Raw genomic sequence first — 18,016 nt, 5'->3', positions numbered from 1 at the left:
TGCTAATGACAGTCCCTGTCTGTGTATTTAGCTGTCAGGTGAGGGCTTCTAGATGTGAGGGGCAGAAGGGGTTCTTACCACACCTCTGAAGTTGGGTTTTCTGAAAGTAGCGCTGGTCTATCTTCCAGTCTTATGTTCCCCTCTCATCCCTTTACTTCTTTATCTACTGGTTTTAGGTTTGTTTTTTCTTCCTACTGGTATATATTAATGTGCTCTTTTCCTGGTGTTCCTGTGCTCTCCTGTTTGCTGTTGTTATGTGCCGCAAAGTCAGGCTGATGGATTTGAAAAGTCTTGCGGCTGCTGTCAGTGTAGCAGAGACAGGGCAGAAAGTATCAGACCTTATTAGCACATCTGATACTTTAAGACTGGTAATTCCTGATGTTAATTATAAGGCAAAATTTTTGAGATGTGAGTGGGTTTGCTACTAGCCATGGCTACAAAGTAAAGGAGAAGAAAGGAGTCAGTAGGCAGAGGGCTGTTTGCATGCATTGCTCTGGTTCTGAGAAGTAACAAAACAGAAGAGGAACTTGAGGGTTTGCAAACATGTGACTTCTGTGTCCCCACAGTAGGTTTGGGAGCAGAGGAGGATTAGGCCAGAATGGCAGAAGTGATGGCGAAGAGAGCACTGCTGCAGCCTCTCTCTGTAGCGGGAGGAGGTGGCTGTACAAGTGCTGCTTCTTTCTCAGTAGTTAGGGGGAAGGCACAGCTAGCATGGAGAGAGAAGAATTTTGGATACTAAGTATGAAAGACATAAAATACCCCAGTGAATGTCAGAAAACCGGCCAAGACTTCAATGAATTATTCCATCCCCTGGAATTAGCTTTGTTAGGGCTGGTTTTGATGTTGAATTGTAATGCAAGAGTAGTAACTACCTTTGGAATCCGTCTTTGAGTAATGCCTGGATCTCTGGATTTTTACGTGGTGATTTCTTGCAACTTTTGTAAGGTCTCGTTTCATCCCATGGGATGCATATAAATAACTTCTTTCGTGATTAGCAGAACTTCTTCTTGCGTTTGCGTGCATCGCACCGTGCAGAGCCTGCATACCCTGAATTGAGCTTCTGGTACCTGCAGCATGGCCAGAGCAGAGCCTGGGAACAGCTCAGTGGCATCGCCGCTCCTGCTCTTCAGGGGTTAATGTGGGTGCTCGAGTTTGTTTTATATTTTGAAATGAAATAAGAGCGTGAAGGGTTCTTGCACTGATAGCCTGAACGAGGAAGTCCTTGAGATAAGAAAGAAACAGATGACAGCTAACGGCAGGCTTGATGAGAGGTTCTGCGGATCTTTGCCTGTGTGATCTCAATGGCTAACCTGTGATGGGAAAAGGCTTCTTAATCTTTTGTTCTGTGTAGACTGATAGAAAGTTATGGCTAGAAGGAGTGCGAAGAGATTGGGTCCTCTCTCTTCCTGTTCCAAAACAACATCTAGTAAACCCAGGCAATTCCTGAAGGGTATTTGTTTAGCACATTTTTAATGATTTCCTGTGATAGATACTCCAAACACCAGATTCTTTTGGTAAGTGTAGTTGCCAGTCTCATTGTTCTGCAGTTGCAGCTTATCATTCCTGTCTAAACACAGTGTTGTGCACATGTCCCTCTTATGCTACTGTTTGAAAGAACAGATCGACAGTTTCCCAAGACAGTTCGGGTGCCAGGACCCACCAGTTTTTCAGCAGCGATAAGTACGGTGAGTGCCTGGCAGTGCCCGTTCCTGGCTTTCCACTCCCTGGCAGGGTTTATGTACCATTCAAGGTCCTTATGTGGCAAGCTCACACTGTTGCATTGTACTTCCAGTGGCGATTTGTAGAGACCCCACTGAGTTGAGGAGAAATCACGGATTGTCTGGTGAAGTCATTGATTAGCTGTAGCAGAACTCTACCAACCGAGTTGCTTAAAAACGTGAGTTTGGGATTAACCTTTAATCCGCATCCCATGAACTGTGAAATCCGCTGGTATCTGGTGGTTTCCTGTGAAACTTTTAATTTTATCTTTGTATTAAAGGATCAGCCTGCTAATTGTGGCTTTGGGGAACAGCATTTTAATGATATTTGCTCCATGAACTCCTAAAGAAGTTAGTAGTGTTGACTGTCTACCATTTAGATTATTGAGAAGTAGTTTTAAGTTTAATCGAAATGGATAGTTACCTCATTAACTATAGCTAAACAAAGAAACATTGAACATCCTAGTAAATGAAAATTAGTTGATCTAGCCATTATATTTAGCTTCTGTTCTGTTTATTGATTTGTGCTTGACAATTGTCAGCCAGTTTGGTGGGTGGAAACATGGAATTAGCTTTTGGTGGCTGCGTTTGGGACGTTCCCTGCTCTTTTGCCCTTTAATTTACTGATTCTTCTTTGTCATATTTTCATTTGTGTAACGTTTTTTTCCTGTGTTGTCTTCTCTTTCATATACCTCCTCTGGTGTGCTGCCTTGTACCTTTCCCACTATGAGACTGGTTACTTGGGGTACCCAGTGAAATTATTTGGGAATCAAAGCTAGGAGAAAAATCAGATAAAGTTCTGTTTCTAGTAGAACAATACCAGGTGTTTGGGGCTGGCTGCAACTGTGTTTTCTGAAGGGAGCCTCTGATGTCACTTTGAAATGCTGAAGCCTCCATCGGTTTGTTTTGACACTTGAATCTGCAATTCAGAGTGGGCAGTACCACAGCTGCTGAGGTCTGGAGTGGGTGAGCGCAGCCCTTAGGTCGGTGTGGAGGGAGGTCAGCTCCAGCCTGCACTGTGGCTCCCCAAGCCCAGCTCTGCCCTCAGATCTCTGTGGGAAGATCGATGGGGTGATACAAGGATAGGTGTCAAGCATCGCCTTTGCATGAGTGAGAAGAATTTTACATAAACCAGAGGTAGTGTTGTCCTTCAGTATCTCTGTTTCATCTGTGCTAATATTTCTTTAGCAATTTAAAGAAAAGGGTTGCTTCTAACTTAAGAGTAACATGTCTACTTTTATACGCTTCAAAGAAAATGAATAATCCTGCTTCTAAACACCTGCTTGGTTTGAGTTTGTGCCCAAGTAGTATTTTGTCTTGTGTGTGCTAAATCTCTAAAACATGTTACAACTTCTTTTAATCTAGGGATGGTCAAAACGGCATTTGTGTTTTCTGTCTGAATTTGTGAAATTATTTGTTACATTTAAATTACTCATTACTTATTAAAATACAGTAACATAAATGTACTCTATTAATGAGATCTTGGAAGAATCTTTGTGAAAAATCTGGGATCTTCCAGGAGTGAGATCCAAGTGCAAAGACTTAATCAGAAGCATCGTCCCCCTCAATTCTGTTAGTAAGCAGAAAGGAGAGAAATGGTCCAAGGATGCTATAGTATATGAGCACTCATCTGTGTCTTTCTGAGCAATAATGGAGTTGAATGTAATTTTTCTATTGATGTGATAGCTAAAAAATGGCAAAGATCAAGTTTCATGGTAAAGTACCTGACACATGCACAGTAAAAGTTGGTTGAAGAGCTGAAGAGCACTGGCAGTACTTGAGCTGTTAGAAGGTGTGGGGAATGAGAAAAATATTCTTGAAGGGTTAAGTGGCTTTTTATAGATGGATTAGACTTTTATTTACTGACTTCTGATAGAGCTATTGAACCTAGGTGTTTGATATATGAAATTTCTGTTCAGGTATTTGTTTTACAGTGGAAGAAGAAAGCACAGTATCTCATAGAATGTGGACAGACTCAGCAGTGACTAACATTGGCTGAATTCCTGCCGTGTTCGGCTTCAGCTGAGCGGGAGAATGCTATTCAGAGCATGAGCCGTTTGCTCCTGTACACAACAGCCACTGCACTGGCTACTGTGCAAGGGATAAAAGGGATTTTCTGTATTTGAGGTCAAAATATTTCTGTGTATTGAATTTTTGCTTTTAAGTGTTCTAGGTACTTGCTTATCAAGTCTTGTACAAGATGTGAAGAAAAAAATGGAACAGGAGCAAAAGCTTTTTTTAGTGTGACCTGCATTTGCATAGTGCTCATGTGCAGGTTTCCTGTCTCCCTGAATTGTTAGATTCTTGTTTAAGACCATGACATTCCTTAGGGCCCTGTAGAGAGCTGCTTCCCTGTTCGTTTGTTTTTGAAATTAAGAAATGGCTTTAGCTTTTGAAGAGTGGAATGGCTGAAAATACCTGATTTCATAGGTAGGATTCTGTTTAGCATTAAATAAAGACTGTTGCAGTTGCTGTGTTTTAATTCATCAAGGCATTGTAAATACATACTTGGCCTTAAATTATGTATTTTTGTTAGATTTGTTTGGACTGCTCATGTGCTGAAGGTTTAAGGATATGCTGAAATACTATTGAATCCTGTATGGGGCAGGGAAAGGGAAGATGAGATACTAACTTTTTTGTTTTCTTGCAGAGTAGGAACGTGTGTTGTCTTGTTGAAAGTGAGTGGTCTTGCTAACTAGCAGTGCTGAAATCTAGCAATTGCTACTTTTGATTTAATGGTGGCTACAAATTAGCCTGGATTACTCTGACAGTTCTTGAATTGCTGTTACTGTGTTTTATCTGAATACTCTTCTTGTTGAAACCTGAGCTAAAGAAAATACTAATACACTGCATGTAAAACTTTACATTTTTCTTTCCTCTGTGGAAATGTTCAGATCTCTAGTATTTGTTGGTTTTTAATTTTTTTTTAGCACCTACAGTTTATTTGGTCAAAGGGAATACAGCTTCTTTCCCTGGTGAGCCTTCTGAAGTGTTTTGCGTAGGAACAAATACTGGTCCAGACTGACTTGACAGGATGTGTACTTTTCTAATCCTGTGAATCCGGTTGGTTGGAAGAGAAGAGGAACCATCTCACATGCTTAGATTTTTTGGGGTAATTTTGGGTAGGCAGCTGTGAGGTAATAGCTTAAGATACAGAAGTACTTCTAGATTACTTTTATCGGTGGTTTCTCTAGATCACTTTTTACAGGCTTTCCAACAAGCAGCTTGGCCAGAGACTGTCAGAAATTGAAAAAAGGAAATGTTGCTGGCATTCAGATACTTCTGATTACCAGACTGATCCTTCTAGGGTTGCTGGCATCGGCTGTGTAGTTCTGAACATCCCAGAGGTGACTTTGAAATGTACTGGAGATTACTGGTGAAGGACCAGTGCAGATGCCTCCTGGGAGGAAAGAGGTGCAGGTAGTGCTGAAAACTTGTGAAGACAGAGCTGAGAACCAGATATTTTTTCTTTGTTCAGAATGACCCCAGCTTTGTGAAGAACTGGAAATGAGCAAGAGTCACAGAATCACAGAATAGTAGGGGTTGGAAGGGACCTCTGTGGGTCATCTAGTCCAACCCCCCTGCCGAAGCAGGGTCACCTACAGCAGGCTGCACAGGACCCCGTCCAGGCGGGTCTTGAATATCTCCAGAGAAGGAGACTCCACAACCTCCCTGGGCAGCCTGTTCCAGTGCTCCATCACCCTCAGAGGGAAGAAGTTCCTCCTCATGTTCAGACGGAACTTCCTGTGCCTCAGTTTGTGCCCATTGCCCCTTATCCTGTCACTGGGCACCACTGAAAAGAGCTTGGCCCCATCCTCCTGACACCCACCCTTGAGATATTTGTAGGCATTTATAAGGTCCCCTCGCAGCCTTCTCTTCTTCAGGCTGAACAAGCCCAGTTCCCTCAACCTCTCCTCGTAGGGGAGATGCTCCAGTCCCCTCACCATCCTCGTAGCCCTCCACTGGACTCTCTCCAGTAGCTCTTCATCTTTCTTGAAGTGGGGAGCCCAGAACTGGACACAGTACTCCAGATGAGGCCTCACCAGGACAGTGTAGAGGGGAAGGAGAACCTCCCTCGTCCTGCTGGCCACACTCTTCTTGATGCACCCCAGGATCCCATTAGTTTTCTTGGCAGCCAGGGCACACTGCTGGCTCATGGTTAACCTGTCGTCCACCAGGACACCCAGGTCCCTCTCCGCAGAGCTGCTCTCCAGCAGGTCCACCCCAAGCCTGTACTGGTGCATGAGGTTGTTCCTCCCCAGGTGCGGGACCCTGCCCTTGCCCTTGTTGAACCTCATCAGGTTCCTCTCTGCCCAGCTTTCCAGCCTATCCAGGTCACACTGAATGGCAGCACAGCCTTCTGGTGTATCTACCACACCTCCCAGTTTGGTGTCGTCAGCAAACTTGCTGAGGGTACATTCTAACTCTTCATCCAGGTCGTTGATGAAGAAGTTAAACAAGACTGGGCCCAGTACTGACCCCTGGGGGACACCACTTGTCACCAGCCTCCAACTAGACTCAGCGCTGCTGATGACAACCCTCTGAGTTCTGCCATTCAGCCAGTTCTCTATCCACTTCACCGACCACTCATCCAGCCCACACTTCCTCAGCTTCCCTAGGAGGATATCATGGGAGACTGTGTCGAAAGCCTTGCTGAAGTCAAGGTAGACAACATCCATGGCTCTCCCTTCGTCTACCCAGCCAGTCATGTCATCGTAGAAAGCTATCAGATTGGTCAGGCATGATTTCCCTTTGGTGAATCCATGCTGACTACTCCTGATAACCTTCTTTTCTTCCACTTGCTTGATGATGGCCTCCAGGATAAGCTGCTCCATCACCTTACCCGGGATGGAGGTGAGGCTGACCGGCCTGTAGTTCCCTGGGTCCTCCTTCTTGCACTTTTTGAAGATTGGAGTGACATTGGCCTTTCTCCAGTCCTCGGGCACCTCTCCTGTCCTCCAGGACCTCTCAAAGATGATGGAGAGTGGCTCAGCAATGACATCCGCCAGCTCCCTCAGCACTCGTGGGTGCATTCCATCGAGGCCCATGGATTTGTGGACATCCAGATCACTTAAGCGATCCCTCACACAGAGTATGTGTACATTAATATGATGTTTTAGAGATGCAATGGAATATGAGGATCTTGTTGTAAGAGCTGTGTTTAGAAGGTGAAGGTTTGAGATGAGGACTGAGGATGGAATCTGGAAGTAGCCAAGCTGAGGTACCCGGGTAGTTTAAGTATTTGTGGTGTATGTGGGATAATCCATCTGTCCTGACCTGGGTATATGGATTGTAGGGAAAAAGTACTGTTTGTGATGGTGCTCTTTTCTGGACAGAACTGACGACTTGCTGAGTATTTCACTACTGATGTCATTCTTCATGGACTTTTTTGCTCTTGCTGCATTTGTTGCAAGAATTAACATATTGTATGTATGAGTGTATTGGAATTCTGTGTGAGGAATAGTGCTGTTTTCTTAGCACCTTGAGCATGTTGCAAAAGTCGTGGGGTTTAATGAAACCTGGGCTCCAAATGACTTGTCTCCTGTGTCCCTGTACTTCCTCAGCTGTAGTACCCTTGCCTGACGCCACTGATTTAATAAGGCTCTATCTTGCCCATGTCCCCTGTGTCTGTCTACAATGTGTCCTTTGGCACGAAGAAGCTGGGAGTCCTGTGGGGTCTCATGCAAGGGTTTGGTTACCCCAGCTCACTGCTTCCCTCCGCGAGCAGCTGGGAAGCCACCTCGCTGCAGTGGTGGCACGACGCGTGGATGTGCAGGCAGCTGCCGCGCACTGCGCACCGCGGCGAGGTCTCCGGCCCTCTGAAGTGCAAGGCGGCTGCCATTTCCTTCCCTTGCGCTGGCTCTAGGCTTTCAAAAATTTGCACCATTCATTGTAAATTTCTGGTCTTGACTTGTTTCTCAAGCTTGCTTGAAATTGGTTAGCGAATTTAATTATGAGGTGTGATTGGCACTTTCATTGAGCCACTTGCTGCTTGGGCTTTCTGTGGGGAAAGGGTCAAAAATTTAGTGCCGCACAGGTTTAGGTCACTTGTCGCTGTTGTACTAAAACACTGAAGTCCCACCTAAGATTGTGCAAAACATCTGTGAACAAGGTTGTTAGCATAGAGGAACTGTAGGCTTTAATTTTGAGCCATATTAAAGGGTTCGCTAGTACCCATGGCTTTGTTTGTTCTTGTACTGAGTGCTCTTTGTGCCAGTGCTGTATTTTGCTTTTCCCTTCTGCCTATTTAGCTACTATCATAATAGAACGGTTTCTTGGGGGTGGGGGGGGAAGCAAGCCTGGTGCTTAGCTGGTATCCCCATGGCTGTGAAAATAACCTGGTTTTCAGTCTGGAATGTTGCATTACCTAGTTCACAGTATTCTTTCGGCTTAGTTCAAGTAGCAAGTTCTGTTTGCTGTTTGGTTTTAGCAGTACTGGGGAATTGGGAAATGTATTTTTTTTGCTATTCAGTCTTAGAAATAAGTGTCCACATTCATAAAGCGTGAAGTCTGTATTTTAGAAGTCCTAGGAAATCATAGCCAGAGTTCCCATTCAAGAAGCTCTGATGTTGCTTTGGCTGAGTGCTGGGTCTCTTGCACTGCCTAAGCTTTTTTTTTTCCCAGTTCTCTTTTTTTATCCTTGCTGGCATTGAGTCTGCCCTCCAGACAAAGAGCAGACAATGAATTGCAGTGAATGACACTTGAGAGCAAGGAGAAATTGGGTCAGTTCCAAGCTCGTGCAGAGTGTAGGTATAATATTGATGAGAGCAACTGAGGGGAAGGAGACTGCCAGCATTCCTTACTGTGCAGGAAAATCTTTTGATGGACGCTGGGAACAACTAGCATAGCTTACTATGACAGAACGCTGAGTAATACAGGATGTTCATTAGAGTTATTCATTAAGGATTTACAGTTTTCAGCTGAAGTGCTGTCACAATTTTAATTACTTCATGAAACTTCACGCTGAGGTCAAGCAGAAAACGCAGATGCCTTGAACATGTTATTTGTCTATTTTTGGAACTGATGTGTTCCTGCCAAATGAGGTTACAACTCCAGAATATCTAATTTTCAGGAGCTGGATTTAAGTTTGAGGATAGGTATGGGTTGTGTTTGCCTCCGTGCGTAGCACAGAGCCCTGTTGGTTTCCCGGGCTCTGTGCCATCGTGCTTCCATACCTCCTGCATGCACTTGGGCCGTGATGAACGAAAGCTGCCTGACCTAGGGATCATGCTTAGGCACGTTTTCGGTGGCACAGATGAATGGCTGATCATTGTATGTAATGTGGAACGTGAAAATAGTGCTCTGTTCTTCTGTAGGCTTTTAATTTGAAGAACAGTAAACAACCCATTTTATTGGGAAACTTTAATATATGGAACAGATAATTGTCTGATCATGACTTGTGAGCTTGACAAATAGTTTTCTTCTCTGAAAATAAGGTGGTGTTATCATGGTCTGTTTTTCTTCTACTGTGGCTTTGTTGTAGAAGTACTGTGTGTGCTCATTCTGCTACGCTGAATGCAGTGGTAGGTGGGGTAAGAATAAATCTAGAAACATGTAATGGAAGTAAGATTCGCCAAGTGACATAAAGAAACGTGCTGGGAGATGAATGGATAGTCAAAATTCCTCTGTGGTCTGGAGCTGAAGGAAAATATCACTTGGGTATGGCTTCACTTGTCTGAGAGCAAAGCCTTTGCGTGGGATTGGTGATAACTCGGAGAAGTTAAAAACAAGAAAACCTGTTCAAACACTGTGTCAGAACATCCTCAAGTTTGCAGTCTGCTTCTCTGTCACTGAAAAAATCCTGTTCAGCAGCAGACTTCTGGCCAGGCAGGGCTGCCGTGCTGTTCCCACGCGGGCAGGTTGTCAGCAGTTCTGTGTGAGGTACGGTACGTGCTCCGGTGAGCTGCAGCAGTGGCTTCGAGGGAAGTCCGAGTTATGAAAACTGCTTTTCATGTGCAGAGGACGAGCTTATAGACAGTTTTCTCACGTCTCTGCTGAGGATGAAATTCAGAGAACCATTGCGGTGTTGTTGTATTTGGAATATTAAGAATATTACAAAGTTTCTGTTGCTTCAGTAAAAATGAATCAAGCGAAATATTGGTTATACTATGCTTCCGCTTGAGCATAAATATTAGCTATGGAACTGTATGTGTTTTTCATGATGATGGTTAGGGTGTGGTGTTCATTTTGTTGTTTTGTTTCTGGTGCTTGTGTGCAGGCATTTATTGAACACTGATACAGCGTAAAATCTCCAGGAGCTAAGGAGTTAGAGGGTTAGGCTGCTTGCTGGAGACACTAGGATCTGATCATGCTTGTTCAGTTTATTGTGGGGCAGGATATATAGAAACAGTGATTTAAGAAAAAAACAATTTTAAATTTTAGTAAACTTAAAATATGAAATGATAGTGCAACATGTAGGTCCAGGTCTTAAGTATAAGTTTAGTGTTACAAAATGAGACACACCTGTTGGACAAGTTAAAATCAGAAGAAGTGGAGTTACTGGGCTAAGCACCTGTAGTTAGAGTTTTTGTTAATGCTTAATAGACTTTTGATAGCTGTAATTGCTTCTTGAAATCTGAACAGACGATTTTCTTACAGGTTGCTTCATCTGGTTTGGGACAATGAGTGACTCACACTGAGAAAGCAGGAAGTTTTTCATCTCCTGTTTTCCTTCAGTCTGTAAATAAAAATGATACCAGAGGACCTACCAGATTCAGTCTTGAGAAATGTGACCACAAGAAGTGAAATACACGTGAGGTACACACAGAGCTGCCATCGTTCATTAAAAGCTTACGTACAAAACCAAACCATGTACGTCAAGCTTATCTTTTCCAATACATGCATTTCAGTTAGAGTAATAGCTTATAATTGAAATAACATTAAATGCTGGGTTTGTGCATTTAATCAGATTTTAATTTCCATACAAATGAAGCTCAGCAGACAAGAACAATTAGCATAGCAAATGAAAAGTGGCAATTCTTTGTATTAAAAACTAAAATAGATTTAAATCTATACTAGCTATGTAAATGCTAAAACCGAACATGCATCTGTAGTCCTAGTTACCAAGAGAATATCCTAATGTATCAGACTGTACTGACTGGTGAATCTCTTTATAGAGAAATTAAATCACTGCAACTGGAAGAACTCAAATTTTCATAATCAGTGATTGCAGTGACTGAGTTTAATCTTTGTATCAAAGCACTGTCCTGAATTGGGACTTATATTTTAGAGGCTTCAGTTTAGAGCTCTGGCTCCTCATCTGTATTGTTTCATGCATTTACCTACTTGTTAAATTGTGAATTGAAAGGCACTGAGTTTTTTGTACCACTAGTGGTTTAACTCTGATGAGTTAGGAACCTGTGGTTTCTAAGTGAGGGGAATCTTCTGTCTGTCAGGGATACATTCCTACCTCAGAAGAAGGGTTTACCTTAGAAGATGGGGCTTTCTAGTCGTCTTTTTTCCACTGGTACCTGTAGTGGTGAACTTCAGTGTCTTGGAAATAGAAGGCTGAAATTTAGATTTTGAAAACTTTGATGTGTTCACCTAATGCTTTACAGGAGATGTTTATTATATGTACCTGAGACAAAGCCTCTGGCATTTTTATCAGATGTAGCATTGCTTAGAGCAGAATTCCTTTTATATCTCTGTCTTGAATTGAGGGAGGCTAGATAATGCTGTGAAGATGGTATCAAAGCATTCTCATTCACCCACCAGCTTATCTTTGCAGAAGCATTTTGATGAGTAAATAGTGCTTGTAGACTGGAGGGGTGGTTTTTTTGAGGTTCATGGGCAGTTGGCTTCCGTCACTCAGCAGACATTTTTATAGCTTGCTGGCCATTCCAAAGAGCTATTTCCACCCCTGCTGCTTCTTGTACCCTTGTGGTGGTGTGACCTGGTGTAGCTTTTTGCGAGTCAGAGCTGTGACTCTGGTCAGAAATCAAGGCTTTTCTTACGGTATGGAGGTGAAGGTCCCAGCTCTGTTCACAGGGCAGCTTCTGGTAGCACAGGGCTGAAACTAGCTGTTCTGCCTCTGAGGAGATGGGTGTAATCCCAGCATATCAGCAAATCTCTTCTATTAGAGCTAATATTTAAAAAAACCCCAACCAAAACCACATTAGTCGACGTTCTAGCTTCATGGCAGGCAGCTATTATGAGGGCCCAATTTCACATTAATTGATACTGGATTTGTACAACTATATTTCTGCTGAATTAGCTGGAGCATGCAATCTTTCTGGTTGCAGGGGAACAAACCATAGCGGATCTGACTTAAAAATGTGGATGGACAATAGCTTAATTTTATCTGAAGCTTGCTGTTTCAATGCCAACTCATCAAATTCATTCAGAAAACTGAACTAGCAAGTTGAACTTGTATTGAATCAACACTTTTTCTTGTGTGCTTATTACAGTCGATACTGGAAGCTCTAAAATGAGATTTACTGTGCTGAAAAGTAATCTTAGATACTGGATGTAGATACTCTCTGCCTTTTTTTTTTTTTTTCAAATAAAATTATTTTAGGTAACTAATTATCCCTTATCTCTTGCATAAAAAAGGGGAAGATGAATAAGAAATTAGTTCCATTTTGAGTGTAGGTGTCCCAGCCCAAATGCACCTCTGAAAGACTTGAAGTAGAAAATACAAGTTGCAGGTAGTGTAAAGCCCAGGGCAGCATGCTGACCAAGTGTGCATGTGCTGCAGGAAGGATGCACTGTGGCTTCCCAGCACTCGGGCTCTGGAAGGAAAACGTTCTCAGTTACCTGGAAAGATTACACGAGCTGATTAAACCTGGAAGGGCTTTCTGGATTGTATCATAATGGCAAAAAGATTTTTGTTTTATGAAACAGGTGAAGCTGGCTGGAAATTAAAGCAGGGTGGGTGAGTGTATTTTCTTCATCTGTCATGAAGTCCTTCCTATGGGTAATGCTTATAAATGTCTATTTTGAGCACCTAGCAGAAAATCTGGAAATTAGCATACTGTAAAGAAAATTTTAAAAGCTAGTTGAGCCCTATGTGGAAATATGTGATCAGTGCTGTGAAACACCTGGCATTAAACATGTAATTGTGAAAATCTTTGGAACAAAAGCTTTATGTAAGTGTGTAAGCAACCACCATGAAAACTTAGTTTTTTCCTATATGAAACCTAGATTTTTCTTGTGGTCAAAAATCTTGTCTGTTTTGTCACTGACTTAGAAAAATAATAATTGGCAGATAAAGGAGATAAAGACTTCTTGTTTGTATGGCATTGTCTAAATTTATTTATAAGCTTGCCTTTTATTTCTGGTGCTTGATTAATTAAATTTTCAACTGTTTTGTAAGTTTTCTTTTAAACTTCAAATTACAGGTGCACGACTAGCTTTGGCAAGACTTCTTTCAGGTGAGTGCCTTGTGGACAGGTTGTATTATCTAATAATGTGTCCCAGCAAATTGGTATTCCGTTATTTGGCCCTCACTTGTCTGTAAGTGTTGCCTTGGCTTGTATATTAAGCTTATAGAACCGATACATGGTCTGAACCTGATTTCAAATTCTCTTCCTCTCTTTGTATATAGAGTTAATGAGTTTCTTACTCCCTCTGGCCAATTTGTAGCTCTTAATAAACTGTTGCTAGAGAGAACAGGTGAGGTGTTACCAGAGAATACATTGTTATTAATTATTGATATTTCTGAAAGACAAATACTGGTTCAGGTAGGAGTGTGCGGGAGAGCCTGCAGGTTGCTAGGGTTTTAGGGAAGAAACAGTGTTGTCATGAAAGCATGGAAGCAGAGTCAGGACAGCTGACTTCTGCTGGTAGGCTCATCTCGTCTGTAGCCTTTGGCAAGCTAGATAATTCTTCTGTACTTTGCTGTAACCACTGGCAGAAGGATGGAGCGGTTGGCAGGGTCGTTGAGGGTTAATGTTGTAGAAGTGCTTTGAGATCGCAGAGTGAGGAGGCTGTGTAATGACACCTTGCTGCTTGAAGTGTTTCCATGTTCTCACAATGCTTGAACTTTGTGATGTTTTGTATTATGCATAGTGCAAAAACTACGATTGCTGCTATTTCCAGTGTTTTATGTGCTTCCCTTCTTCCTGGCAAATGCCAGATGAATTTAATTGCTCCAAAATGAGATTTCAGTCTACTAAATTTTGTGCTGTAGCATAGCAAAGGCTGCATCTGATCCTTAAAAAGAAAAAGAAGCCTTTTATGTTAGAATTTCGTACGTGACTCATAATACTGCTGATGTAACTTGTCACTTTGTATATGAATGCTGGAGGTGGTTGCATTTCCATTTTTTCAATTCTAGGTGGTTGTTGATGCTGTTAGTGGATGTTGTATCGATGCCTCTGCTCCAATAGCTGCTTGCTTGCAGCTGAACTTGTGCCATTACATGTTTTCTAACAATACTGAAAATGCAAAATATTTCTGTTTCAACAGCTGGTGGAAAATACGGGGTTTTTTGTGCTGCTAGGAGATGATAGTTTAAGGTACTTATCCTTTCTTGTTGTGAGTTACCATCGATAGCTATGAACAGTGTGTGATATCTGGCTTTAGGGACAGAAGTGGGACTGGTATTTTTGAAACTTTGCTGTTCTTTTGAAGAACTGGAAATCTTGTATGTGTGAAGAGACAGTTTTTATTTACCACGCTCCTCAAAAGTACAAAGTCTGTGTGTGTTAAGTAATCACATTTCTGGAAAGATGGATGATTACATTGTGTTGTACTGTTGTTTTCTACTGCTCATATGTCTTCAGAGCTACACATGAATCCTGTTCTGCTGCTGGCAGCATGACTTGCCTTTTCTGCGGTAAAATGACAGGCTTGAAATGTTTTCATTTTTCTGCTGTTTTGACTTAAAAATAGGCTACTGAAATGAAATACTTGACAGGGTTGTGGAGACTAGCATCTATCCTGTGCATCCTTGCCTCCCCCAAATTTCTCTGTTGCTTGGCTGAGTATCTCACAGATGTGTTATAGGTCCCCTTGTATTTTTGTATCTGTATTCTACCTCTGAAGGCTCCTGCCCTGGCTAGCTGATGTGCTCTACTGGGGGAGTCTTGAGCCTGGCGCGCGGGGCTGTGTGGGGCACGCGGTGCTGAGGGGATGGTGTGTCCGCTGCTGTGCCTTGTCTGGATGACAGCCCACCGGTATGCTTGTGGTGGGGCTGTAGTGGAGATCGGTATGCCATCGATGGCAGGAGGTTTCCGAAAGAGCTGATCGTAAGCATCAGTCCTCAAGGAAGCCAACGAGTACGTCCAAACCCCCCTGAGCACAAGCGAGAGAGGCGGTCAGATTTTCTCAGAGGAGCGCATCTTGTTTCTCTTTGTGCTGAGCCACAACAGGCAGCACGTAGAAGCAAAACAATTCAGATGGAACTCTGCCAGAAACTGCACAATGACTTAGGTCAGTAATGCGTGGGGATGCGGGCTCTGGGTTAGGATGGCTCGGGAGGTATTATTGGCAGTGTTTGCGGAATATGGAGATTTTCATTTCGCAGTATTTATTGTAGTGTCGCTTTTCCCTCTCTCTGCAGTAGAATTGCGTAGCAGTTTGTGTTGTTTGGTGTGAAATAATTTGTGCGTCTGACATAGCATGGTTTCCTTTGGGAACAATTGTTCAGATGGTTTGAGTGGTGTTTTAATAGAAATGTTTTGTACTCTTCCATGTATCCACATTCTTCAGAGAGGAGTGTCTGTAATACAGGAAGCAATGACATTACAGCATCTAACTGGCATTTTTTTATTGCCCGTAATATTGGGATGGAGTCATCCTTTTATCTGAACCAGTCATATGTAAGTGTACATAAAACAGTAATAGTATGTATGAAATTGTAGAGACAAAAGTATTCTTTACAGTTTTTCCCATGTGCATGTTGGTTTGTAGTGCTTTCCTGGTGGATGCTGCCTGCAAAACCAGAGGGCTGCAGAATAGCTTTCTACACAGGGTGTGTGCATGACTTCTGTTAAAATCAAGCAGTAAAATAATTAGGAGTTTATTTAAGGTATTGAGTTTTGCCATAACTGCAGGTGGATGCAATGGAAACCTGGAGCCGGGCTGAGGATAGTCTTTCATGTGTTAAAATATCTGCCACGGGCTCCAGTGTAAATACCGTACTTGAAACTGATAGAACTTTTTATAAGAAACCTTCCAATGCACACTGACATTGCACAAAAGTGGTGAAAGAAGCTGCAATGATTTACTGAAGAGTTGTTGCTGAACTTGAAATATGATTTTTAATTTCAGGTTGAGGTTTTGTGTGTTTTGGTTCCCCCCTCCCTAACTTAAAGATATATTTTAAATTTTCTCTCTTGCTATATTGGGCAAGTGAATCTTAACGATTTATTTCACTGATCAGAGGAAATAAAAGGTTTTATTCCACCTTTCCCTCTTCGGGCTAAATAAATTACTTCAGTTTTTGTTCGGGGGAGGCAAAATTCTTTGTGACCTAAGCTGGTAGATTTTTTTGTTTTCATATTTTCCCTGTGCTTGGTCACTGTTAGCTGTTTGTACTGAGTAAAGCTCTAAACGGGTGAGAGCACGCTTGTCTTGCTGTAGGGTCTGTTGTTGCCGTCGGTAGCCTGGCAGGTCTGTGTGAGTTCTTAGCCATTTGGTGACCTGAATGTTTGCTCCGAGTAGGTGGTTGCTAAGGGGATGTGCTTGCTTTTATTTTTTTAGAAGACCAGGTCTGTGCTTTGCAGAAAAACCAGTACTAGGGCTGGATTTTAGTCTGCCATCGAATTAGAAGCCTGTTATGAATATCATATACCAATTACTAGGTGTACAAGTAGAGCTTTTGTTGAGAGTGCACGATGACTGGTTTTATGATGCCTGGTCATGTTGTCTGAGCCCTTAAATGTGACCTCTGTCTTGATTTAGTTTAGATGTGTGATTTGAGAAGGTAACAACTGCAATTACATCTCTCTTCTTAGGTTGTAAACTGTGAATGAGAGGGTACGTACCTGTATTTTAAATTTTCTTTTAGAGATTTCTCCCTGCAAAAAATAGTTACCTACTTAATTCTTTAAAAATCAGAGATGAGTGTGTTTTATATTAAAAAACTTTTTTTTTTTTAAAGAAAGGTGTTTGTTCTCTAGACATAATTTACCTGAGATTATTGTAGTTTGGGATGTTTAATGTGCTAAATTTTTCAAAACGGTTGGAAAATTGGCAACCCCTATCCAGAAGGAAGATGGGCGGTGATGGTCTGGTGGAAAAGAGAGCCCACGGATGCCAAAGGCGACTTGAATACCTGTCATGTGTAAAGAAGCTTAGAGTTATTCACTTGTACAGACAGTATAATGATGGCAAGCAGGCAGTACTCTTGCAGAAGCAGGAACTACATGTTTGCAGATATTGACAGTTTCTTGTGAAGGATGTGTTTGTATGGATGTCCTGGGTTTGGCCAGGACAGGGTTAATTTTCACCAGACTCCAGGAAGGGGCACAGCCGGGGGGTGGGGGCTGACCCCACCTGGCCAAACAGGGCCCGGTATTCCATACCATGTGACGTCACGCGGGGTTCCGGTGGGGGGGGGCGGGGCGGCGGGAAGGCACTCGCGGCTTGGGGGGGCGCAGCGCCGGTCCGGTTTCGGGAGAGCGGCTGTTGTACGGTTCGTGGTTGTGTTTTCTCCTTATTTGTATCGTTGTTGTTCCTGTTTTCCCTCTGTTTGCTGTTCTGTTAAACTGCCCTTATCCCGACCCACCAGTTTCTGCCTCTTTCTTTCCATTCTCCTCCGCACGCCGGCGGGGGGAGGGGCGGGCGCGTGGCGCTTTTGTTGCCGGCGGCAGCCGAAACCAAAACAATGGAGAAATTCAACAAAAGAGCTTAAGCTAGGAAGTAAAAACAGGTTCATGGATACAGAAATTGTTTTACAAATAGTTCTGTGAAATGGCTCTAAATTAGGCTGGACGTTTGGTCAAGTCTTAGCGGATCCTGGCATACGTACTGATTGGAATGGAAATAGGATTCTGAATTTATTGCATAATCTAGCACTTAACTACCATAGCACGTTTTTGTTGAACTTTAGTTCTGAGAAAGGTGAATGAGTAGTCCTCAGTACGGCAGAAGAATTAAATGGGTAACGCTGTGGTGATAGCTGCTTGCATGGTATCTTTATCAGGAAGATTTTATATGGATGTGGGAGAAATATTTCCCAAGCGCTGGAAGTTGGCCCTCCTGTCTATTAAAACCACAAGCATGCAGTTTAAAACATGGAAGTCATCTGAAGCAAAGCAGTTTTTAACAGGCTGAGTTATTGAGAGGTTTTGTCCATTATGCTTCAGTGATATGTTACGTGACGGATGATTGATATGTGTATAGACTTGCAA

At 42.7% G+C, this 18,016-nt stretch overlaps 1 protein-coding gene across 3 annotated transcripts in view; it reads left to right on the top strand.

The window, feature by feature from the left end:
• The window catches only part of DGCR2 (DiGeorge syndrome critical region gene 2), a 51,735-nt gene that overhangs the window by 4,792 nt on the left and 28,927 nt on the right, over window positions 1–18,016 (top strand). The window contains exon 1 of one of the 3 annotated variants that reach the window (XM_075434611.1): window positions 15,044–15,092. The exons of the other annotated variants lie outside the window; for them this stretch is intronic. Coding sequence (XP_075290726.1) covers window positions 15,059–15,092 — 34 coding nt within the window. The 5' untranslated portion in view covers window positions 15,044–15,058. Of the gene's footprint in view, window positions 1–15,043; window positions 15,093–18,016 lie in introns of those variants that run through there. 3 annotated transcript variants of the gene reach the window in all.

This window comes from Opisthocomus hoazin, chromosome 13 (assembly GCF_030867145.1).
Source record: "Opisthocomus hoazin isolate bOpiHoa1 chromosome 13, bOpiHoa1.hap1, whole genome shotgun sequence".
NCBI classification, from domain to species: domain Eukaryota; kingdom Metazoa; phylum Chordata; class Aves; order Opisthocomiformes; family Opisthocomidae; genus Opisthocomus; species Opisthocomus hoazin.
This window is presented reverse-complemented; position numbering and strand designations above follow the sequence as displayed.